The sequence below is a fragment of the Anthonomus grandis genome, chromosome 9 (assembly GCF_022605725.1).
Source record: "Anthonomus grandis grandis chromosome 9, icAntGran1.3, whole genome shotgun sequence".
Taxonomy (NCBI): Eukaryota; Metazoa; Arthropoda; class Insecta; order Coleoptera; family Curculionidae; genus Anthonomus; species Anthonomus grandis.
Genome location: NC_065554.1, coordinates 16616198 through 16642877, shown reverse-complemented (window position 1 = coordinate 16642877; position 26680 = coordinate 16616198). Strand labels below are relative to the sequence as shown.

The 26680-nt window shown below is 30.4% G+C and overlaps 4 protein-coding genes and 2 non-coding genes across 9 annotated transcripts in view; 1 reads left to right on the top strand and 5 right to left on the bottom strand.

Moving 5' to 3' along the window:
• LOC126740317 (axin) overlaps positions 1–12541 on the top strand; it is a 68761-nt gene extending 56220 nt beyond the window's left edge. For all 4 annotated transcript variants that reach the window (XM_050446284.1, XM_050446285.1, XM_050446282.1 and 1 more), the window contains one exon: positions 11443–12541. In XM_050446284.1, coding sequence (XP_050302241.1) covers positions 11443–11569 — 127 coding nt within the window. In that variant the 3' untranslated portion in view covers positions 11570–12541. The remainder of the gene's footprint in view (positions 1–11442) is intronic.
• On the bottom strand, positions 3037–5083 carry LOC126740319 (phospholipase A1-like). Its single transcript, XM_050446287.1, has 6 exons — positions 4959–5083; positions 4524–4889; positions 4290–4475; positions 4104–4238; positions 3297–3480; positions 3037–3208 (listed from the first exon to the last, which is right to left on the bottom strand). Exons 1-6 carry the CDS (start codon positions 5005–5007, stop codon positions 3145–3147), a joined length of 984 nt encoding a protein of 327 aa, XP_050302244.1. The 5' UTR covers positions 5008–5083; the 3' UTR covers positions 3037–3144.
• Positions 5250–8932, bottom strand: LOC126740318 (phospholipase A1-like). Its single transcript, XM_050446286.1, has 6 exons — positions 8804–8932; positions 7788–8162; positions 7161–7346; positions 6976–7110; positions 6631–6814; positions 5250–5582 (listed from the first exon to the last, which is right to left on the bottom strand). Exons 1-6 carry the CDS (start codon positions 8856–8858, stop codon positions 5519–5521), a joined length of 999 nt encoding a protein of 332 aa, XP_050302243.1. The 5' UTR covers positions 8859–8932; the 3' UTR covers positions 5250–5518.
• A 2998-nt stretch (positions 12542–15539) lies between the features above and the next one.
• LOC126740470 (switch-associated protein 70-like) lies at positions 15540–25268 on the bottom strand. The gene is made up of 8 exons (XM_050446501.1): positions 25047–25268; positions 18094–18282; positions 17883–18044; positions 17412–17829; positions 17202–17352; positions 16020–16348; positions 15816–15965; positions 15540–15760 (listed from the first exon to the last, which is right to left on the bottom strand). Exons 1-8 carry the CDS (start codon positions 25143–25145, stop codon positions 15657–15659), a joined length of 1602 nt encoding a protein of 533 aa, XP_050302458.1. The 5' UTR covers positions 25146–25268; the 3' UTR covers positions 15540–15656.
• Trnag-gcc (transfer RNA glycine (anticodon GCC)) lies at positions 21396–21466 on the bottom strand. Its single transcript has one exon. It is a non-coding gene; the product is annotated as a tRNA-Gly (tRNA).
• Trnav-aac (transfer RNA valine (anticodon AAC)) lies at positions 21674–21746 on the bottom strand. The gene has a single exon. It is a non-coding gene; the product is annotated as a tRNA-Val (tRNA).
• Positions 25269–26680: the final 1412 nt, after the last annotated feature.

The window sequence follows — 26680 nt, the reverse complement described above, 5'->3', positions numbered from 1 at the left end:
GTAGTCCATATCAACATCGGAATTATCACTAAACAGATCTAAAATTTAAAAAAAAATAACGTCAAGGAAAACAATTTCAACAAATTATATAGCACTTTGAGAACTTACCATTTTGGTGTTCATCAGAAGTAACCATTTTGATTTTAAAAAAAACTTCAAAACAACTTAAAAACTGTAAAAACTTGCAACCTCTTCCACTTCGCGCGTAATCTACTAAATGACTGATGCTTGAGTGGCAAAGGGGTTCAAGCGCACTTAGTTCCCTATGCCAATTAACAATACGTGCGACTGAACCTGCTGATTTTCTCAACAGTTCATAAAGAGCAGCACTAGTATTGAAACACACTTAGTTCTCTTTGCCATGATATAAAATAATGTTTCACCATTCAGTTTTTACACTAAGATCGATTTCTGAAAAAATGTAACTTGGACCCCTTGGCTTCTGACCCCCTCAAAGATAACATTTCTGCGAGTTTCATATAAGATCTATTATCTTAGATGACTAAAACCATTGCTCCATAAATTAAGCATCTCATAAATATAATTTTTAAATCTGAGCAAATCAATGGCGGATCGAGAGGTATATGAGCCTTGATTAACAGATATCAAAATTGGTTAGACTAAATACTTATAGCAGAGCAGAATTTTCTTAAAAAATCGGTTTATAGAAAATGTATGGTGCTATTTCTTTATATAGGAAAGGAATTTGAAAGTGGAACACATCATATTCTTCTGAGAAAACTGGAAGCTATTGGTTTCGGTGAAAAAGTTTAAGTCTTTTAAAAACAAATGATTCTTCTAAAACTTTAGAGTATGATATGCCACAAGGGATAGTGCCTATTATCAAATGTTGAGATTTTGTAAAATACTTAAATTTTTGTTCGATGTAAACTACTTAATATTGAGTTAAATAATTTTTAGAAATAATTCTCGATAAGAAAGTAGTGTGACATTACCATGTAGAACATCTTACAACAAGGCTTTGTAAACTAATTTATAACTTTCACCAGCTAAGACAGTTTATGCCCAAAAAATCCCTTTTTTCTGTGTATTTGGCACTGATAGAGTCAATTTTAAATAATTGCATACAGTTCAGCTTGTAAACCGATGCCTAACCCAATATTTATGAATATGTATTAAAAACATTCTGAAATAAGCCGCAAATGTTTTCTACAGAATCACTACTTGGGGTTGTACAGTCCTATAAAATGTTTACAGAAGACTAAAGTATGGTATTTAAGTAAAAATTGTGATTTTCGGACTATTACCAATAGTAAATATACTAGAAAAGTACCCAAGACAAATGTTATAATACTAAAAAAACTAATTGCTAATGTAGCCTTAGCCATACTGCTCCAAAGATTTATAAATATATCTCACAGGAAATGAGAAATAAATATGGTTCATTTTGTTTATGATATGACATAACATTTTTTTAAATTATAATTTTGTTTTAGTGACCCAGTTTAGTTAAGGGTTAAGTTGGATGTGGAGTCAAGTAAAATCAGAGCGGTTTAAATCTTTTTCTGTTAATTGTTCACGATTCGGCCTATATTAGGCCTTCTTCAGAGCCTCAAAAGTTCCTGAAAATGTCTGAGATCCTGAGGAATTTTTTTTACCAACATTAATTTATTATTGTTAGATTTATGTCTGCAATTTTAAGTCTTCATTTATCCCTAGAAGATTACTAAGGTTTATTTTAAAGCAATCAACTACTAAACTCTTAACTCTTAAACACTAATGCCATAAGCATAACCCAAAAGTACTTATTAAATTGTCGGGCTCTTAGCTCTTAGACACTAATCCTTTTTTGATGAAATAAGCGCTTTTGAAAACCCACTACGTATTAGACTAGTAAAAAGTCACACGTTCGAGCTTAGTGGTTGAAGAACAACTTCATAAAGTGTAGTTGCTCTCGTAGTCGCTCCCTTCGATCTGGGGACAGAGCTAGGCAGCGTTTCTCCCCCGAATATATTTCTCAATTGAAAAGAAGGTAATTTACTAAGAAAATTAAGGGATAAAATCTAGATTTGTTGGAAAAAATGGAGGTAACCAAAGTCTGAATGGCATGTTTAAATTTGAACCTTAACTTCTCTAAGTCCTCTATGATTTTCCTTCGTAAAAATATTCTTAATTTTCAATTCTAAATCTGTGTTGTGCCTATATCCCAATGGGGTTATTTTACTGTTATCCAATTTTCAGTTGATTATTGTTTATATTAACTGCACAATTAGAGAATTTTTTCATCTTATAATCGTTGTTCTATAGTAGCATTTATGTAAAATCTGTATTGTTGTGACGAATTCATAATGAGTTACTTATTTTATTGGGTATTACGTCACTAATAGCAAAAATCAATTTAGAAATTACTATCTCACATGCTCAAAAAATTTCTTTTTCTTATTTTCAATTCTTTGAGCGTGTGGAGTAATTTTTAAAATGATTTTTGCTATAAGTGACGTAATACCCAATAAAATAAGTAACTCATTATAAATTTGTCACAACAATACAGATTTTACATAAATGCTACTATAGAACAACGATTATAAGATGAAAAAATGCTCTAATTGTGCAGTTAATATAAACAATAATCAACTGAAAACTGGATAACAGTAAATTAATCTTTTTACTTCTTTCAAACCTATTAAACTTTACTATAATAGAAAGTCAGATTCTATGGTCAATAATATTCAATTTGTCATTTTTTAACTTCTAATTTTAATATCTTTATTTTTTTAAATTTATATCTACTTTTTCAATTATATCCAATTTTTTATTATGTGATGAGAAATTAATAGAACTATGAAGATATGGTACCAAGGTGATTGTAATCTAATCACAAAACAGTGTAACCACTAACGAAAACTCTTCATTTTACTCTCGACACGTGTTTCGCTAACGAGGTTAGCATCTTTGGAGAAGATTAAAATTAAACTTAAAAGCACATAAAGCCACTTATAAATAGCTTTAGTTTAGGTTTAATCTTCTTCCGAAGATATTATATTAGAAGTTTATATTATATGAGAATATTAGAACTGGTTTATTAAAAAGTTTCTTTAATTATTCGATATTTAATAAGTTATTTAATACAAACTGTGCAATAAAACAACGAACCAACTATTAGATAAGAAGATACTATAGCCCCTATAGGTCACCTTGGCCATATGGAGACTCGGAGTTAGTTTTCAGGTAAAATACTCCTTCTAACCTAAAAATTTTTTGTTTTATTAATTAGTAGTTAACGATATACCCTACAAATTATTTGTATTATTTCAAAGATTAAAAAAAACACTTACGATGTGTCAATATTAAGTCCTCCCATATAACCTTTTGGATTTGTAGTGCAATTGTCGTTCACGAACTTATCATAGCTCTCGCAAATTTGCCCTTGAAAGTTGTTATAAAGTATAGATTCTGCGTAGTACATGAACGCTCTATTGTGGGAACAAGTGCCAATTTGTAGGATATCTGATTCGCACCCTGCATATAATGGTTCGTGACAAGAAATGTTTTTATTAATAGTTTGATTTTTATAAATATTTGCTATAGTTATTCCACGAATAATAGAATAGTTAGGCGTTGTCGCATTTGCCAGTCGAGTCAAGTTTCGTTTTCTCAATTTTTATTTCAGTGTTTTGTGGTGAATGAGCAAATTGTGTTGTTTTTTTTTTGAAAATTTTATGCTGCACACTCTGTTATTACAAGTAGTAGTGATCAAAGGAACTCTGTATATAAAACTTTAATGGCTGTTCGTACATTTTATTTTTCTTTGTTATTTTTTAAATATTCGTTTATTTCTAAATAAAATATAAAAAATCTTCAAAAAAATTGGGAAAAGCGATAGCCGATCACAATAGCCATCGCTTTAGACATTTGAATTTCTTTTTTACGTCTACTATTCGCTTCGGAGAATAAAGATGTTTGTAGTATGACGGAGGAGTAACTTTAAATTTTTATCTTAACTTTAATATGTTTCTGTTAAAGCTTTCCAAAAATCTAATTGTTGGCAATACTGTGCCTAGAATATTTATAAAAAAAAATTTTGTTTTTGTTTATCACCTAAAACAATGAAATAATATATGAATTTGTATAAACAGACCCACCATTTTGTATTCGTCCTCCATTTGCCCAAAAATCCGCTATCCCAACATTATAATTTACCCCAAACACAATACGACTTGTATGTATCACATGAACATATTTAGCGTCTGTTCTGCTTAATCTGTGATTAGGTAGATCTAAAAGTTATCAGCTGACAAAGTGAAAACTGCAATTCTCAGCTTTCTTACTTTTAAAGAATAATGGACCAGCTGGGTCAAGCCCTACAATCACTCCCACAGTACCATTAGTAGCTTTGCCTGCAAAACCCGAAACGTGAGCTCCTAGACTGTGACCTATTACAGTCACATTGTCTAAAGAATAACCATAAGAAGCAGAGAGTTCAGTCAAAAAAATTCCTAAGTAAGTTCCCACTCCTAAAATTACCATAATGAAAAATGCGGTCTAACCTATTGCCTTCTCACCTTCAACGCATCCCCAAGCAGTCGTATAAAGTATATTATCAGCACAATAATCCCAATTGTAAATTAGTACGTTAGAGTCGCTAGTGCTTAAAATCGCCTCTCTTATTTCTCTTCCATCGATACTATTAAACATGGTGGTCCAGCCATGTGTATAAATATAAGTTGGTCTTGAAATATCAAAACTGCTCACGTTGGTGATGTTCTGGGCGTCTGCAAGGGTTATTTGAGAACCCATTAGATCTTGCGGGGTATAGACGTATAACGACAATCGATCCTTGTCTACTTTTAGGGTATTTTTCGTGTATAGCTCATCATAATTTATCTGGTTTTCTAGCTGCACTATTTGAAAATAAGGATCAGACGAATCTAAAATTTACATTAAAAAAAAGTTTATTTTTTTTTATAAAAGCCATAGAAAAAAGAAATTGTATTTACCTGAAAGTGAGAAAACCGCCGAAACAAATAACAAAGTTATTGTCTTCATATTTTGAAAAATAGTTAGTAAAAAATACAAAATCAAATTGAAATAACTTTATCGAGTACCTTTGTTCAACTACAAGGATACTTCAAGATTAATAATAAGCATACTTAAAAAACAATAATCAGTAGACTGCATCATGACTAGGTAATTTCGCCACCTTCTTATCTTTCAAGGGTTAATAATTTTGTTATTATTAAAATACATGCTTTTGAATATTTTTTACCATAAAAGATATATATAATATATTATTTTAATAAATAATTTATTTTATACAATACATAAATGTTAATCTTTTAAAAACTTCCTTTCTTAAATATATATCTTAGTCTAAAAACACTTAAAACAAATTAAGTAAAAACAGCAAAGTACAGGATTTAAACATAAGACAAATATACTATTTATTATGTAATTTTAAATATGTTTGATTGAGAAGAAAATCTGAAAATATAGGGTTTTACAGATTATATGGGATATGTTCGACTAAATAATAATCCATTTAAAGAGACAAATTATACTATAGATCTCCTTGTCCATATGGAGATTGAGAGTTGGTTTTTAAGTAAAATACTCCTTTTAACCTAAAAATAAAAAAAACATATATATAAAAATTTCTATTTAATAACCGGTCAACATTTTCTTTTGAAGTATATGTGGTATATGTGATAAATATGAATGGTCTATTACATTTCAAAAATTGAGGCATGCAAAAATTACTTATTTTATTTTTCTTGGATCAATTCGAATGAAAAACTTCGCGAATAAATGTTTACAGCGATGCAAAGTTGAGCAGATATGCAGCTATTCTAAAGAATTTTTTAAATTACATATGCAACTAATTCAGTTCTTATAATGCGATTACCATTGAAAATAACTGTTCTACTAAGTGAGAATTAATTAAAATAGTAAAAATAGAATTATATCACATAAGATCATTCATTACACACATACACTATAGAAATAGCCATTAGGCAATTAGTTTTTATTTATTTCATTCAAGCACTTGTAACTTAAAATTTGTTGCTAATTTCGATATATACCTGACGACCTTTTTTTGGCAAATTTCACGAGCAACATTTTTTTATAACAAATGTTTTTGATACCACCAAAACTTTTCGAGTTATTTGCATTTAAACAATTAAATTGTTTATAACTTTTTGTTGCCTGCTCTGATTAAAAAATAATTATCAAAATCATGTTCAGCATACTCTTATAGATTAGGTAGACTAGACTTGTACTGTGTGCATGCAGTACTAATGTAAATTTGATGGATTTAGGTCGATTTTAATAATATATGTGTTAGGCGATTATAAAACTATTTTCAGTTTCTACGAGATCATCCTCAAAACTCTTAAGAGAAGGAAGTTTTACAGTCATATTTACAAACTACCAACATGCAAAGTTTAGTTTTTATTTTTTACTCTCATATATGAAGTAGATGTAAATAGCAGACAGCTTTGAAGTAAAAATAATAAACAAGCATTCACGTCGATATAAGTAAGTCTGTTTTTGTAATCGATCTAAATCCAACAAATGTTGTAGCTAATCACTGAAGTAAATATGAGTATCATCGGTTATCAAAATTTTTGTGGCGCAAATAAGATTAATATTGTTTAAAACTTTACTTACGAAGTATCTACATTAATGCCTCCCATATAACCTTTTTCATTGTTACTACATTTATTTTTCGCGAAGTCTTCATAGCTATCGCAAACTTGTCCTTGAAAGTCATTTAAAAGAACAGATTCTGCGTAGTACATAAACGCTCTTATGTGGGAGCATCTACCAAACTCAATGGCGTAGGCTTCACAACCTAAAGAGGAAGATACCCCAAAATAAGTCAAAATTTTACATGTAATTGTTTTTAAGATTTTTGGGATTGTGCATTGAAGTTTCATTGTCTTATTATATGAATATATGCTGTTACTAATTTTTTTTCTGGTACAATCGAGAAATATACGCAATTAGACGCACCATTTTGTATGTGTCCTCCGTTAGGCCAAAAATCCGCTACACCAACATTATAGTTTAATCCAATCAAAATTGCACTTGTATGAATCACCTGAACATATTTGGCGTCCGTCGCGTTTAGTCTATGATTAGGTTGATCTAGAATCTAATTTTTTAGAAAAGTGTACTTGCAGTTTTTGCATCCTCACCCTCAAAAAATAACGGACCAGCTGGGTCAAGCCCTACGATCACCGGTAAAGTTCCATTAGTGGCTTTGCCTGCATATCCCGAAATGTGAGCTCCTAGACTATGACCTATTAATGTTACATCTTCTAATGAGTAACCGTAAGAATCGGATAGCTCAGTCAAAAAACTTCCTAAGTAGTTTCCTACTTCTAAAAAGACAAAGCTAATGAAATTAACTTGAAGAACAGGTTGTACACCGTCGAGACGAAATATGACAACGTTTTGTATGTCAGTGTAATTTTTTAATAATCAAAGCCGATAAGCTTTCGATCTGTTCGACCATCTTCAGAGCTGCTTTGTCAGAGGGTAGACAGAGTATACAGTATGAAGGGTACACAGAAAAATACACCACATAGGAACGTAAAAAATTGACTGATGGACAAAGGTTTACATTTTTTTTCCGTTACTTTAAACCTTTGTGCATCAATCCATTTCTTACGTTCCTATGTTGTGTGTTTTTCTGTGTACTCTTTGACGACGCTCTGAAGATGGTCTAACAGACCGAAAGCGCTTAGCGTATTTAATAATTTAAAAATTACATTGACATACAAAACGTTGTCTTTTGATGTGATAAATGTTTTTTTTATTACCTTCAACGCATCCCCAAGCAGTGGTATAAATAATATTGGTAGCACAATAATCCCAATCGTAAAGCAACACATTAACCTCACTGGTGTTTAAAATTGCCTCCCTTATTTGCACTCCGTCATTACTGGTGTATTTGGTAGTCCAGCCATGTGTATAAATATATGTCGGTTTTGAAGTATTAAAACTGCTTACGTGGGTTATGTTATGGGCTTCATCCAGACTTATTCGGGTGCCGGCTAAATCTTGTCTGGTATAGACATACATCCACAAACGTTGCTTGTCTACTTTTAGGGTATATTTGGTGGAGACCTCATCGTAGTTTAACTGTGTATTTTGCCACTCCAGTAATTGAAAATAAGGTTCAGAATTATACAAATCTGAAATATACCATAATAAATATTACTTGCCTCTATACAGGGTGTTCCTATGATCATGTTACAAACTTCTAGGGTAGAAAACTTAAAAAAAATGAAAAGTTTATACGAGCATGGGTTCGGAAATGCTTCCTCAGGGAGCTAGAGCTCTATGAAGATAATCTTTACGTTTGTAAAAAACTATAGTTTTATAGTTTTCGTTTTATAGCTTTAGAACTACTTTAGCTATTGCATCCAATTTTGACCGCAACCGATTATGAAGGCATAGGAGCATCATAATCTAATACCTAAATGGGCAGAATTTGAAGTCTTAGAGAAATTGGGTTAAATTTACCAAATATCCCCCTGGTTTCCAGGCCCCTGGTTAAAATTATTTTTGTTTAGTAGGTTCAAAAGGATAAACTTACTAACAATAATTTATGTTACAAAATTGGTTGCGATAGCTAAAGTAGTTCCGAAGCTATAAAACAAAAACTAGTTTTTAAAGGTTATCTTCAAAGAGCTCTAGCTTCCTGACCGATGTTCATATGAACTTTTCTTTTTTTTACGTTTTCTATCTACCCTAGAAGCTTGTAACATAATCAACGGAACACCCTGTATAATTATTTATGAGAAATTTTATTAAAAATATATGCCATATTTACCTGGAAATGAAAAGCCTGACGAGACAAATAACAAAAATACTACGAGGCCCTTCATCTTATAAATATGCGTATTTATATCTTGCGTGAAAGTGAATTTTATTATAAATATACAAATATTTATAGAAATTTTAATCAATTGATAATGCCTTTATCAAGGATGACAATCACTGGTAAAAAATCTAATTGAAATTCAGATTACTTATAGATTAAATAATTTAGTATTAATATGGTGCTTTCATTTTCGGTTTTGTAATTATTTATTATTTTGTATGGTTAAGAACAAGATGTTTAGGCTTTAAATCTTCAATGATTCAATTACATCTATAGCAAGTGCGAATCGTGAAATTTATCATAACCATGCTTCAGTTTGCGGTTTCCGTCCTCTTGAAAGGTTGAATTCTTAAATGCTGTTTTTAATGTTTCACGTGTATGATGTAATTTTATTGGGTTTAAAGATCTTTGCCTTTAAAATTTTAAATCGGTTTTATTGACTGTTAAAATTAATATTTTTTCTTAAACCCATTATTTTAGTTGGTCTTGTTTTATGATTAAGATACGACAAACAAGAAATAAATTAGCAAATCTTATTAAACAAGTAACACCTTTATACTTTTAGATAGAAGGCATATTGTTAAATAAATAAATTTAATTAGCGCTTGTCAAGATACAATTTCCAAAACAAAATAAACATTTGAGCTAAATGTATATATTAGGTATATGTAAAACTCTATCCTTTTTTTATTTTACCACCTATGATAATTTTCGTTTTTAAATTAATAGTACTTGTTATTGTTATAGTACACGTCATTATTTTATTACAAAGTTTGACACCAGTGAGGTTAATTTTCACATTTGGTTAAGATCATTATTTTGGGGAAAAAAGTAACTATGTTTGATAAATTCACAATCGGAATATTTATATTTACTGTATCATATTAATAATTTTTCCTAACGATGTATATCCAAAACATCATCATCTCAGTAACAAGAAAACCAGAAGTCGAGAAAATATTAACGTACGAGGTGTGTATCAAAGATGTAAGAATTTGTAAAAAAATATTACTCAAAAAATATGTTATTAAAATATTATTACAATATTTATTAAAGACAACGACTAATACCAGTAGCTTTGGTACATAAAAAGTACTTACAATAAAAAATATATTTTTTACACTTTAGTAATAACAAATTCGTAAATAAAAAAACACAGTACCTTTTACAAATGAATGAATGAATGAACAGTTTACAGATATTTATTTTTTATTATTAAATCGCATAGAGGAAATGATTTTCTTTGGTGAGTAACATATAGTGTTAAAATCTGAAATCTTCTCTATTGATTACTTTCACCATAAGATTGGTAGAAATGCAAAAACCAGTAAATGTAAAATACATCCTACATCGCGATTATTTTGACATGTATTAGGAATAACCCGTGAATGTAGCAAAAAAATCATAGGTCAGGGTCAGTAGCTACAGAAAGCTTTGAAATAAGGCGCAAAGAAATAGTCTCGCAAAGGAATTTACGGGCCCTGACAAATTTTTAAGCAAAGTTGTCAAAATCAATACCCCACACAGGCATTAGTTTTTTTAATTTAATCTATTCCGTAATTTTATTTTCCTCTCCGATCTGATAAATAACCTAGTAACAATGTAATAACTTAGTAAAGTTACGTATTTGACGCCTGGATATTCTTAATCCGAATCATTGTTATAAAGTGATGACATGTTAATATTTTATGTGTGACAATAACACGGAAGTTGTAACAGCAAAAAGCAGGTAAATCATAGTCATAAGCATCACCAATATCTACAACAATATTATTGAAGCCAATAATTCTTTAATCTTTGATTGGCTTAAAAAGTATGAAATAATAATATGTAATACCTGATTCTGTAAAACACATTATTGTGCAAACTGTTAAAGTTTTTTTGTCTAAATCAACCATTTTTTTCACTTTTATTTTCTAAAAATAGACGCTATAAATAAGGCTTAAACGCTAATTTCTAAATTACATGTGCGGTTTTTGGAAACATGTTACGTATCAATTTATAATTTATGCTCTAAATGTAATTTTAATGTTCCTGTAATTGTAATTTTTATTTCTATGTAAATGTAATTTAATATATTGAAAAAAGGGAGGAAATAGCATTTTATTTTTTTTTTTATTTAGTTTTAAAATTTGATTTTTTACAAACAAATATTTTTTTTATATTGTTATGAAAATGTAAATACGTTATTTATTCTCATAGTTTTTGTACTGTTTAGCTTAGTTAGTCAAGTTTATTTAGGGCTCTACTTACATGGAGTTTAATACTTTCATCTATACGATCTAGTTTCTAGTAGTTCATCTTATTTAAGGGTCCCAAACCAGATTTTTAAGTTAGGCATTTAGGTTATTTTATTGTAAATTGAATTTTCTAGATGTTTTTGCATGCTTTGACTGTCAGTGTTCTCTTGAATATCCCGTTACAATATTATTTAAACTCAAAAATGCAAAAACTCAATTTAAAAAAAAATGGACTTACGCTCTTTTTATAGCACGGTAGCATAATAAAATTTCAGCTTTGTTGACGACCATATTGTCATAATAACAAAACACATATTGACTTTGGCTAATAATTTCATATCTTTTCAGATATTTCTTCAAAACGGTTTGCGAAGAACTAGGCAATCAAGTAATCCAAGAAGAGGTGAGCAACGACAGTGATATACTTCCTCTGTGGGAAGGAAAAATAATGGCTCAAGTAAAGCCTATCGACTGATATTTTAATTAATTTTCGTTTTAGGATTTTTGTTTTTGTTAAATACGTACGGTCATCGATATTTTAATTTTGAACAAAAATTGAAATTGGTCAATAACGCCGCAATTGAAAAGCGGTTTCTAATCGAAGCAATAACTAATATTTAAAAACCAATGAAAATTTTTTTTTAAAATATGCGCATTTCTTTCACTGCCATTTAAATAATATATATTTATCGTTGCACTTGGGCCTATAACGTAGTTACAAAAATGCCTATGCGTTTACCACTTGCCTAAAAATCGCACATTGTTGTAAGATAGATTATATAATTTTATGTAATAATGTTTTACTGTTGACAGATGAATTGGTCTGTCTGTCAAAAAAAAGTGACATTTGACAAGTAGTTTTGCGCCTTATTGGTTTAAAACTTCAATTTTTATAGTAGTTTGGTAGATCTGATTTTTAAGTTCTAACATATTGTTTCGCTCGCACAAGGTATATAGTGTAGGTGCATGAGAAGAAGTGCCTTTTAAAATTTATACTTAAAATATAAATAATCATATTGACGACTATAAAATATATTAGGGCAGCTTTTTGTGTTTTTTTTTTAATTCAATCTAAACTGAATATACCTCATTTTCACGTATTTTCAACACTTTGTTCGATTTATATTTTACTTAAATAGTACGTAATCAAATTTTATATAATGCTTTTGTCATTCAAAACCAACATGTACATTTTATTTGTAACATTTTGTCAATTTATTTTATTTATTCAATGTCATAGGTTAGGCTTTAACTCTTATTTATTGTAAATATTATTTTATTTCCTCCTATAGATGAATTAATAGTTATTTTTATACACTACTTTTGAAGAAAAGTAAGGCAGTATTTTAGTGAGGTGCCATATAAAATATGTGGTGCATTGTGTAAAAGGAATCCAAATAAATGTACACTCTTTGTCACCAGTGGAAAATAAAGTTAGTATTTTATATTTTTGATAGGTTTTTATTGGCAAAACCACCCTTTAAATAAATAAATTGGATGCAAAAGGTAATCAAAACAGTGGACATTTTTCTGGCTACTTTTCATATTGTAAAGTACCTATGACTGTACCTATGCTTATTGTCCATAGCATCGAGACTAGTTAAATGATCGAAATTTAGTAAATTAGAGACCATATATCTGTTTACTAATGGGCAATGGCAATGTTATTTGAGACCACTGTATTGTGTTTTATCTGTAACGTCAATTTGTTTCAACCGGTCCCATGGCAGGTTCGGTTAAAACAGGGCCTGGGGTCAATTGAAACGCGTTTAAACAATACAAAATATAGTAAATTATAGGTTTTAATAATCATCTAATAATATTTTACTACTCGTAATGGCACAGTTAAACATCACTAATATATTTTTAATAATATTCAAGTAAACCTAATTTATTGTTAAAGTGCTATTTAAGAAAAAACTATAGACTTACTAAAAATTCATATTTTGAACAAAAATTCTTAAGTGGTTACGAACTTATTAGGATTCACAATTGTGGCAAACATAAACACTGCTATTTTTTGTACATTCTTCATGCGCCCACATTTTTGATTTTGTGCATCTTATCCATTTTTTCCCTGGTCTGCTTTCTGAATATGCTGACAATGATCACCTAGCATCCTCTTCTTTTGATGATTCATTTTCTGTCTTTTTTTTCTGTTTCTAGCATTGTTTGGTATTTTCCTGTCAATTTAATCTTTTTTTAACTTGCTTTGCTTTGGTTCGATTCAATCTATTTTCATGTTTTCTTCTTATCTTTTCATTTTCAGATGTCTAGGTAGATTATGGATTTTCTGATTTTCGTCTAAAATATTATGTTTTATTAATTTCCTTAGAGGAGCTTTTGGTAGAGGTCGTACTGCTTCTCGCGAAAACCAAAGGGAAGTACTCAAAAGCCTCGATATTTTTTGTTTGATTTGTCAACGCCTAAAGGCTCGGGATCTGCAATAATATTTTCCTGTTTTCTATCGGGGACTTGTGAACACGGTGGCATATTTGCAGTCAGTTATTCTATGGAAGGAATATAGGAGTATCCTCATTCGCTGCCTCAATTGTATTCGTATTTACAGGATTTGATCTGTCTGTCATAAATGCAGGTGCAAAATCGAGGTCACTAAACAAATGCCGATTAAATGAAACAATCTCAGTTGTGCGAAGTCTAGCTTGAATGTTGGATTGCGTAAGAGCAGGAGGCACAGCAATCGGTAAAATCCCTGGATGTCGTACAATGACATTGATCTGCCGGGATAGTTTGGCATCCATCCATCACAGGTCGAATTTACAGCTTTCTTCAATGGGCCAAATACAGATCGATCAAGCGGTTGGAATTTGCTGCGTGAATAGTGGGAAGGGAACGATAGCATCACAACACGATTCGTCTTGCAAAAGTCTAGTGCGTTAATATGAGTATGTGAAGAGTGGTTATTAAGCACAAGTAAAACTTTATCTGAAAGTGATTTGTATGTTTCTTGAAGTGTTACGGGAAATGAATAAGTGTTTCATCCTGTATCCAGCAGATCCTACTGGTCGATCCTTGATAAAAGGGTCTTGATATCCCAATCGAAAAGCGAAGAACGGATCTTGTCATATTTGAAACTTTTCCTCGCCAGCCATTTTGTTGTCATTCCAAGTCCGAGATCGTGATAAGTCGTATTTGATGGCTAGTTCAGATGCCAATTACATAACATTATTTTTAGTTAGACCACAATAGACATCTGCATATCTAGTACTAATATAATACCAATCCAAAGGCGTACTCAACCGCACTCTGGATGAAAGGATTTTCTTTTATCGATGTGGTGAACATGTGCAGTTATTCAAGTACTTCAGCCGGTGTGACAACAATAATTACATTAAAAACAAATATGTGATCTCATCATTTATTTGAGAGGTTATGTTAGGGTCAGGCAGTGGAGCAAAGGGTCACAGATATGAAGTCAAAATCAAAAAAAGGTTCATAGTTTTAACAAATAACACTTCACAAATAAAGCAAAAATTTCTTAAAATTACAATATACTAATAACTTGTATAGGCAATAATCCGTGAGCACAATGTAAATCAAATAAATCAGAAAATACAGTAAATAAAAAAAAATCGCCGTAAACTTACATATCGTGTCAACATATAAGTTGATTTTTGTCAATTAATGCGACGGCTGTCCTCAAAATAATCTTTCATTTAATAGTAAACTTTACCTAACAGCAAATTTTTTTATCTCGGGTTTAATTTTCTTTTCACAGTAAATTTGACGTATATAGAGTGGAAGGTGGTTTGTTGAACCTTTTTAGGCTCTTATAAACTAAAGAACCTTTGTCGGCGTAGATCGTAGAATTGGAAGAGGTAAGTTTCGCGAGTTGCGATTCTAGAATCTTATAGATTCCAAAATCTTTATATTTAGTGTGAATCAAACAGGAAGTCTATAGGATAAATAATGATGTGAGAGTAAGTATTTTACATAAAATAAATGAAGGCCTATATGACTGAAATATATTTGATCCACACATAAATCTCAAAGGTTTTTTCTATACAAAAAGTGTCTGGAAGACTGTGACTCTTCAAATTCCACAAAAACAAATGAATGAATTTCTAAAAACCTATGTGATACCTGCACATCTTGAGGTTCACAATTTTAGATACACTTTTAATGCGTCCCAATACAGAGGCTCTGTAATATACCAGAAATTATTTTGCGAACTTGGGTTGAAGTATTATTTGAAACTTTATGGGGAATTATCTTTGCCATCTTTAGCCCATCAGAAAAGCAATACATGATTTACTTGATTGCTTATTTACCATTGATTCCAAAAGCTAAGAATTTCAGAAGATAGATAAATGAGAAAGATAAAATGAGGTTACTAGGAGTAGATAATTGGTTATTAAAGTAGGATCGTTTATCACATTTAATTGTATTCTTATAAACGCATATCTATAAAAGAAGAAGAATGATTTGAGTTATACAGTTTTATTTAGGTAATTTAACAATAAAACACACTTATGTTTGTTAACTATTAGGGTAATGAATTAAATATTGCATTAAACGAAAAAATATCACGCTATTCAGCTTTAATTTTTAGTAGGTCTTCTCAAAGTAGCAGCACGCACTTCTAATAGAACCGGTCTCTCTTTTGTACTAGGCATAAACGAATGGGTTCTTCTTACTCTATCACCTGTCAAATGTATCCCATAAAATTATACATTATAACGACACCAAATAATTAGTACCTTCTCTCAATACTGGAGCGTATTGATACAATTTCGCTTCCAAAAAGTCCTTTTTTCCTTCAGATAACACAATTTTTTGTCGGGCTTGCTTTAATTCTTCGTCTAATGCTTGTCTTTCATTTTCTAGTTGAGCTAAACGTTCTTCTGCACCTAAAATTATAGCAATTGACATAAACTATTAATTTTAAAGTTATTCTGGATTACTTCGTAACTGCTCCTCTTTCTCTCGCTGCCTATCTTCATACTCCTTCCTCTTTAGTCGCTCTTCGTCTAGCAATAACTTCTGTTCCTCTTGTAGTCTTTCTAGCTCCTCTCTTTTCTCCCACTCTTCCGCCAGAACTCTCGCTTGTAATGCCCTCACGATTTCCTCATCTCTTTTCGCCTGGGTTTCTTCTTCCAGTAGTTTTTCCAACTTCACTTTGACTTCCGCCAGTTCGCCTAATTTTTTCGAGTCTTCTTTTACTAGTTCCTCTAGCTCTTTGGCCTGACCTTCGGCTGCCTGTCTTGCACTTCTTTCTTGTTGTAATTGGGATCTTAAGAAAGTATTTTAAATTTAAATAATAATATTCTTTTATTGGAATCATAACAACAAATTATTTTTTCTTGTTTCTTGTCTGGCATAAAGCTAGTCGATTTTTCTGACCTTAAGAAAGTGGTCCTAGATAAACTGTACTCTGGACTGCGAAAAGCGTCTACAGACAAGCCCTATAGGTATTGAGTATCGTTTTTATTTAAATCGCATAAGCATAATCTACATTAATGTTATTCATGAACAGGCATTAGAATATTTTATTAATTATACGAGTTTTGAATATTGGGTATAGGAGGTTTTTAAATTAAAAATCTCGGAAAGCTCTGCTCTCTAGGTAAAGTTGTTTTTTACGGATGGGCTTAATATCTTTTATTATTTATATAAAGAAAGTGTTTTGAGACATATCTAAAAAAAAACCTCGAACACAATATCAAATCCATCGTTAACTCTAAATTTTGTTAAACTTGGAATGGAAATTCAATTTTCTAAAAACTTCTATCTCTAAGCCTCCAAATGGTATGGCATACATATACCCGGAAAAACCTTTCTTTCAAAATAAGCATACATTACCATGTAACAAAAATTCATAGGCAAAGTGTTAGTTAAAGAAAGAACAACAGTGGTTTAACGATTCTCCACTGAGACGGGAAATACATTACGTTTAATTTGGTTCAGACTGTAATAAGTAGATAGGAGAAATGCTATTGTTCTATTTTTAGCTTGTGACTTGTGATTCCAAGTTATCACATTGATTACCGCACCCAAGATCTTCGTTAATCAGGCCAGTAAAAAACCGCAATACGGCTAATATTAAATATTCGTTAATTCATCATTTGAGTAAAATGAAGACATACTTCGCTTGTACTATTTCTTGTAGACGGCCTCGTCGGTGTATTCGCCTTTTGGCTGCTTGTAGTCTTTGATAAGTTTGTTGAGCACCCGAATGGTCTGCAGCCAATTGTAAGGCTGATATCCATTGTAACCTTGTCATATGATCTGGAGCACCTGTAATATTAGTTATTTTATATTATCATGAAAAAAAAATAAATGAATGAGAATATTACCAAGTTCAAAATTTCTTTCAGGTGTATGCAGTATAATTTTAAAACCAGCTTTAGCTTCCACCCTACTACCTACTTCTATACTAATAGATCCGCATTTCTCTTTTTCAGATCTATTTTTGAAGTATGTTAGTTCTGATGGCCTCAGTACAAACCAAAATTCTCTCATAGAGGGGAAAATATACCCTCGTTTGGCAAGATAGCCTTTCTTAAGAACGTCTTCGACAATTTTTTGGTAAACATCGGTAACTGCTTCTGCGATGGCTTTTTTGTCTTTTATCCCTGTTAAACATCGAGATTCTAATACCGCTATGAATGGAATCAGTCGGACATTGCCCATGGAAATGCTTAAATTAATAAAGTCTTCTTCATCAAAAATGCAGCCTAAGGAACTTGCTATGGTATGAGCAATATTACAAACCTGGAAGTGATCATTATTTAAGATAAACCTATTAACTTAAACTGAATTCTTACCTCTAATGGGTGAAGTAGTAACTTGTAACTATGTTCTACTTGAGTATCTGGAAGCAATTCTGCTAAAACGCAAAATATTCGGTATAATTGAAACACGGACTCGTCGGTGAACACTTTATTGTCTCTCTGTAGGTATCTTTTTCTACAGACCAACCAGCAGACCTAGAACCCAAAAATATATATTTTTCAATCGAAAATTTCAAATATCTACCTCTGCGATTCGGCTTTCGTAGTCTCTCAGATCGTCTAAAGGAAGCTTGGCTGGAAAGGAGGCAAACACCTCATTTTGGAGATAGAATTTGTAGTCATCAAAACTTAAGGTTACAGTGCTTTTGTAGTGTTCTAAGCCCCGTTCTACACCGTAAAGGTCTAGAAGCGTACCTATGTTTGCTGTTAGAACCTAGTAAAAGAAAAATTTCGATTTTATCTGGAAAAATTTAACATAGTTTATTGTTTCCTATGAATTTAGGCTACTTTTTAAAGCCTAAGTTGTGTTTATTTCACAGACGAATCTCCGCAATATAGAAATTTAATTAAAATTTCAATATTTTTTGAAGACAGTTATTCTTAGAAAATAAAAAAAAACCATTTTCTCAAAATGCTTATATTATTTTATCTAAGAATTATTTAGTATATCTTTATAAGAATTATAAGTATATCTTTAACCGTATTTAGGCGAGTACTTAAAATGACGTAATAAATGTAATATTTTTTTCATTTGAATAATTTTTTGACTTAATTTCATTTTCTCTTCAGGAGATGGGATTTCTCGCATTTTAGATGTTTTAATAAAGTTAAAAATCAATATTATTTAATGTCCATTTTAAATCTGTTTTTATAGTAATTTATGGCATTTTTTAAAAAAATTATGTTATCTAAGATTGTAATAATATCTTAGGATTATATATTATAAGAATTAAAAGATGAAAATAAATTATAAATTAAAGTATAATTATTAGTATATATCGGGTGTTAAAAAAGTCCCAGACCCCCTTAATAATTCGTAAATGCGTACATTTTATCAAAAAGTGTTGTGCATGAATCAGCATTTATGCTGATCAGCATAAATGTTGATTCATCAGCATTTATGCCAATCAGCATAAATGCTGATTGGCACAGTGAATCGACATAATTGCAGATATTGGTCAGATGAAAATCCTCACTGGATGCGTGAAACACATACCCAGTATCCTCAAAAGATAAATGTTGGGCAGGTATGTTTGGTAATAGGATAATAGGTCCATTTTTTATTGAGGATAATTTAAATGCCACCCGATAACTATATTTGTTGAAAAATCAGATAGTACCAAAAGGAAGAAGACATGCCAATGTTAATTTTTATCAAATATAGGTTCAAGAAGATGGCGTCTCTGCTCATTTTGGAGTTAATGTAAGAAGATTCTTAGATACGACTTTTCCAAATCGCAATCCGCTGAAGAAGTGAAATTGAATGGCCAGCAAGAAGTCCTGATTTTACACCTCTAGAGAAATGAGAGAATGAGAGCAGAATGTGAATTGATAACTACCGACATGCTAGCAAACGTAGAAACTGTGGTCTTTACTACTGTTGTGATGCCTCCTGTATATGGGAAGTTATCCGAATATAGATCTGAAAGAGATCTATGATTTTTATTTGGGACATGTTTTGATAAAAGGGCACGCTGATTTTTAAGGGGATCCTGGACTTTTTTAAAACACGGTACATATATCCTTAGGTAGAAATATAATTAAAAAACGATATGTAACTGTAAAATGTAATTTTGAAAGCATTATGCAAATAACATACAGAAAGTGTCTATTAAATAATGTATGTTGAGAAAATGAAAATTTTACTATAATATGCCATTATTGAGTTTCTCAACTTTTACACTTTGCAAAACAAAATAATAATTAAATATTATTAGCTTTTGCAAACAGGTGAATTTCGTAAATACAAATAAAAGTCAGATAAATAAAATTCGACATTACATTACTTCTTAAATCAACCTTGACATACATTTATTTTTACATGACCATAAACGAAAAGAGCTTGCGTTTCTTTTCTCAGCGGAACGACCGCCGATCGCACTATATTAGGGAAAATTCTTGAAAACCGCTTCTGATATAATTTATAACGCCTTGGTTTCGAGATGCGCATTAACAAATACTTTTCTTTGTTGGGGTTCGATATATGTGTTTTTTAAGATAAAAACATAAAAATGCACACGATTTTTTTTTAATATAGGGTTTGCAAATTAGTAGTTCCGTTTGTTTAATATGCAAGCATATACCAGAAGGGCCATCTCACAACTACCCACTTAGGAACGGGGAGCTTTATCTTATCGGTCAGAGTCTAAAGCTCTATACTATACAATGCAAAAAAAATGCACAATCATTTGCCACTTGAAATCAAATCGATGTCATCTTTTCCCAAATGTTGCAAAATTTTAAAATCATACTTGCTAGAAAGCATTATATGCGATGAATCATTTTTTTATTTTTTGTTTAACGTTTTGTAGTTATGAATATTTATATTTTATGGTTTCTGTATGTTGATATTTTGTTTATTTTTTATTAGCTTTAAATTTGTTAAATTTTGTTGAAAATAAAGCAGATTATGATTATTATTAGGTCAATCCATCTCACGTGACCTTGCATTCTGCAAATTTCAGACTCCGCGACAATTTAAATAATTTTATTCTGTTTTATAATTTTTTGCAAAATTTTAATTTCATATTTAAATAGGAAAAAATAGGCCTCAGAACTAAAACAATATTTAATATTCTGATAAATATTATTTGTTAACTAATAAACGGTGGATTGGTCTGATGACCCCTCATAGATTAGACTCCCTATACTTTGGGATCTATGAAGGAGTTTATGTATCTGGTTTCTATAATAAATGGAGATCAGTCATCACCAGATTCACAGAAGAGCTGGAGGAGTTTCCATTAAAACTAGATATTTAAAAATATATTTGAATAACATAAAGTTTTCTCATAAGAACCAGAAAAAATACTATTTAACAATTAATTAAACAGCTTTTGTTTGATTAAATCAATTTTGTCCGAGAATAGTCCAGTGTTAGATATTTCAAAAAAAAGTTATTAGAAAGTTATTCCTTTACATAGTTTATTCATGAAAATTAAGAAAAGTTGGGTCATAAACATGGCTGAAAAAACTGATTTTAGTATTCTTCGAATTTTAGTTTTTGGGAATTTGAAAGACTTTTTTAATTTATGACTTCTTGTACCTGGTTCCGATAATTAATGAAGATCAGTAAAAGAACAGAATTATAGAAAGTGGTAAACCCTTACAAAAATACATGTCGAATCCATCACAGAAAATGGAGACGTCAAAGACTAGTACCGTTGATTGAGAATATGTTTGTAATATTCAATACCCAATCAACGCTAATACCCTTCACTTTTTGAACTAGCATTAATTTTAATGTGTTTGGATGAGAGTAAATTTGTAACAACTGCTCTGCAACACTATAAAATAAATAAGTTTTTAATTTAATTAAAAAAAAGATGCATCGGCCGGGAATCGAACCCGGGCCGCCCGCGTGGCAGGCGAGCATTCTACCACTGAACCACCGATGCTATATTAACGCATGTAACTATGATGTTTAAGTGTAAGCTATGTTAAGTGTTTTATTATAATAATTTTTGTGGTTTACAGTTTTGGGTTTTATAATCTTTTATTCATAATATATTGTCCTTCAATGAGATTCACTACACGAGTTCAAAAAAAATAAATAGTTTTATCTTACTTGCAAACATGTAACTACCAAAATTAGAAAAAAGTAATGTTTCCGCCCGGGATCGAACCGGGGACCTTCCGCGTGTTAGGCGGATGTGATAACCACTACACCACGGAAACAGTTGTGTATGAATTTGAACAATTAAGTTATAAGCAGCATTGTTCATCATTAAATTGTATTTACTAATTAATATAAAATCAGACAACATATATAAATTTCTAAAAGATGGTTTTCCTGTATGTTTTTATTTCAAAAATTGCATTTGGTAACACAATATGTTTTTCCATGAACATTTATTGAATGTTAGTACTACGCATGTTTGGATATTTTTAGTTTCACTCGGCCATATTGGCGCGGAAATTTGAACTTGAAGAGTCAAATTAATCACTTTAAGTGTTTTTAATAAAAAGTTGAGTGTTTAGTAATTTGGAAGATATTTTACCAAAAAAAGAAGAAAAAATATATTATTGCGTGAGAAACCAGATTCGTACTTAGAGTACTTAGAACTTGATGAAGACTTTTTTCTACAAATTTTAAAGTATAAACATAAAAATAATAATGCAGGTCTGTATTCAGAAATTCAAATTAGTAGCGATCTGAAATGTGGTGAAATTCTACTACTGCAAGTAAGACCCCATTTTGTTGAGAAGAAAAAATATAGTGAAAAGAATAGTGGGGCAATATTCAATCAACGACCGTACATCATTATAATCCCTATTAAAATACGGGTACCTTATAACCAAATATATAGAACCAAGAAAAAACTAGTGAAGGAAATATTGAAATAAGTAGTAAGTGAATATAATAAATAAATAAGTGAAAAAAACCACTCATCTTAGTCCGAAATTGCTGCGATTCAAAAAACAAAAATCGATGTTTTAAAAATTTATGAACATTTTTTCAACTTATTAATTTAAAAATTTGTATTCAGGGGTTTTTTGGGATGCGAAACTCGAATATGCACAATGGCACACCCTTTTACTGTGGTCATTAGGGAGCACTTCACACTGCACTGCCTAAGGGTTTAAAATGTCCATGTCAATTTTGTCTCACTGTTGTTTCTTACTTTTTTTGCTAAAAAAACACAATTCCGTGATTAATTTTAAACAAAGAATGACCTTTTGTTAAAACCCTCTAAAGTTAGCCCTTTTCGCGATAATTCGATTTTCAATAATAAAATTGGCACTGGACCAATAATAAAATTGGCAATTTCGTTATTGCTCCTGTAATTCTTCTTCCAAGATTAACGGGAGAGATTTATCAGCAGCATCTACAAAAAACTTTTACGGATTTATTGGATAAGATTTACCTCTTCAATTTTATAACAGGTTATTTAGGAGATGTGTTCATTTTTGTAAGGGATGGCATTGAGGTTGTGAAAGACCTACATTTTAATATTAAAGGCAGTAACGTGCAAATTAACGTAACTGTCACTTAGATAAAGGCATTACTGAATTTTTTTAAGCATTTTAAGATAATATTAAATGGACTTTCCAATTTTAAATGTCACAGTACTTTTTTATGTGCAGCTGAAACTATATATCATATATATTTGGTCTCTCTCAAGCTTTTAAGTTTTCTAATTGACCATATCTTTTCAAAGGCAAATGGCTTTTTTGACTTACGAACAAACACTATTATTCTAGGGTTTTCGGATTACAGGGCTCAACTGATATATTTTAGTTTAAGAAAAATTAGAGATAAACATAGAATACGAGAAAAACGTAGGATTTGGGAATCATCTATTACCAAAGAAAAACTTTGTAATAGATTTTTAAAAAAATATTATCTTATTTCTTTGAACAAAAATTACATTTTCTTGCTTCTTTGAGGTTATTTATGAGCTATTTAATATATAGTTTCCTGGAAAAGGATGTAGGCAACATGATTCATTTAGCAAGCCTTCTAAAGAGTGCCTACTCCAGCCTTAGTGCTAAATACAGATCATGTGGTGATATAAATATATATTGTATAGGACTAAGAGTTTGCATCAAGTAGTATATGTCCTATTCACAACGACTGGCTCAGGTTCCCAATGGCTTCAAAATTAACTCTTCATTTGTTAAAGTTGATTAGTTGTTGTAGACTGTAAGGGTATAGCTAATACGCATGTGTGAATGGCGAATTCATTAATAAATATAGAATTAAGCAGAATATTACTTTGCAAAAACCCTTGTGAATTTTTGAGTACCTACATAAAAAAAATTAAATAATTTATATATTAATAATATTTATTTAAACTTGTAGATTGTTTTAATATATTTACAATATAATGGTAGATAATGGTCTATAGGTATAATTAAATGTAAAGATTGTTTTCTCTCACTCGAGCAAGAATAGACTAAGATCCACAAAGTTAAAAACTTGTCTGCAGTTCTAAGCTTTCTTTAATACCTACTACCATATTAAGTGCTAAATTATAATAATATTTAATAATCCTAAATAGTATAGAAAAAGTGTCCAATAATTATTTTCTAAAAAATATGGACTAAAATAGAATAAATAAAATAATTAATCTCTTTTTGGCCTATCCAATATGTCATAATAAATATTTTTTAGATTTTTTTCTCTTTTACATTTAATATTTCTTTTATTCAATTTAAATGTTTGCAGTATTGTTGTTTTTTTTTAATTGTTATTATTTCCAATAATCTATTTGTTTATTTTCTTGTTTAAGTTTCCTTTTGTGTGGTATGTTTTAAATTCGGTGGTACTTTATTAAATATTTTTTGTCCTCTAAATGTAAATGAACATTGACCTTTTGTTTTAGACATCCTTGGGGCTGTGTGTAGGTTGGGTTGTTCATTTATTTTTCATAACGTAAGTCAGTTTTAGAGTATAGTTGTCTTATTTATTTATATTCTTTACTATTCTTCATTCACTTCTTATAAGTTAGGTGTGGTTATTGGTTATAGGATTTAAAAAAATGGTTTTTGTTTATAAAAGCGGAAACATTTTACACATCCGGAAAAGTCACAGCAGATCAATATCAATATCTATATTTTACCACGTATTCGTCATTAGCTGTTATTCTGACATAGAAAAAAATTTATTTAAAAAATATGAGAAACCGGAAAACATTCATGCCTTCTATGTGGTTTTTTATATTAAATCCCGTTTAACAGTTAAATCGCAGGAACTGATAAGTAAAACAATGAAAATCATTTTCAACTTGTAAAATAATAACATTCCAAATATTTTTTGTATAATTAAAATATTTAAAGTTATAGAGGAGAACCCTCTTTGAGATTTATGTATCCGGCCGGTAAAGCTCTATTCACTTTAGGACTAATTAAGGAATACTACATATGGCCACTGAGCAACACAAAAATGTTTTTGTGAATTTGCTATGGCGTAGCCTAACCGTTAATTCCCTAATTAATTAATTAAGCGGTCGTCAAAAAAAAAAGAACAATTACCTTTAATTTAGACTTGTTAACAAATCCACTCTTATCCTGTTGTAGCGCTTTGAAGGCTAAACATACACTATTGGTCACATTTTCTAATAAAACTGACATTTTCACGTAAATGTTTTACTAACACATTTCAAAACAACAACAGCGGCAATTTAAAAGTACGTGTTGATTCATCGAACAGCGAATCGCGTATAAAAATGATTATTCGACTTAAATGTGCATTAAGTGGGCGTCAAGCCTGGCGTTTTAACATTGAAACGCGAAGAGAGGAAAGAGAACCGTTTGTTCGGATGACTGGTTTGTATGTAAAGAACCAATAACAGATATAACACAAAACTTATCTTTACTCGTTCTCATATTTAAACAATTTGCTTGAATCATGATGATTTATATTAAAACAGACAGGGTTATTTACCTAATGATATTTTAGGCCTATGTCTATAATTAGAAAATAGTTATTTGTAAAAAATGAAATTACATATATCTTTTATTCAATTCACCTACACAAAATGACAGCGGAAGATTCAGACGAAAAAATACACTAAATACTTCTTCACCGAGGCACCTGGCATTTTCCAATAATCTATTATAATGAAATTGCCCATCATTATATAAGTATTGTTTTTTATCGACGACCAGCTTTAGGGAATAAAAAACTTTTATTTTTAAAATCTAATCACGGCCAAATTTTATAATATGCATGTTTTATAATAGTAATAATAATAATATATTAAAAAAAGTTTGATATATTTTCATACAAGCATAACAAATTATGAGCTATAACTATTATGGCATGGTCTTAATAACAAATATAATGCACCTAATCAAATACCTCTATGTGCAAAGCGCTCGCACTTTAAACCCTACAAGATTATTATAAACAAATTAATTTATGTAATTATAAAAAAACCAGTATTTCATTGATAAATAGCAAAGTGAAACTAGACTAATTTTACAATTCAAGGAAAACTTTACCTAGCAAAAATATTTTGATATATTATATAACGATTTCAATTTTCATTTATTTTAATTCAATATATTCAATACTAACTTAATGTAATTTATTTGCTTGACATATGTGAGATATAAGCAGAGGACACTTGCCCAAATAAATTCCTCTTTGGGTAGCAATTTATATAACTAGGCGCAAGATAAGGAAATGATCTTAATTTTTTTGTAGTAGAAGTAGCAGGTGTAACCAAGTCTCAATATATAATTTTGAGCCACGATCAAGCTGTTCAATACATTTTGTTACATTCCACCCCAAACAACTCGACAACATACCTAAGCAATGACTCAACAATGCCCTTATAACCAAGACTTAACAACTGTTTGCTTAAAATTTTCCTAAGGGTATAGATATATACAATTATCTTTCTTATATTTTTTGTCGAGCTTAAAACGTGATGATCTTGATTATGATTATTATTTATAACTATCTGAATAATAAAAATATTTTGTGCGGTCAACCTGCTATAAATGACCATAGAGACTCTACAAAAATATTGTCATAATCCGGATAGCTTGCCGATGAAAGGGAGAAGACCATATCATTAGTTTTTGAAAAATTCAATATATTGAAAGAAATAACTCAATGTTTGATTAGTCAATAACATAATTCCTCACAAGTCCCAAGT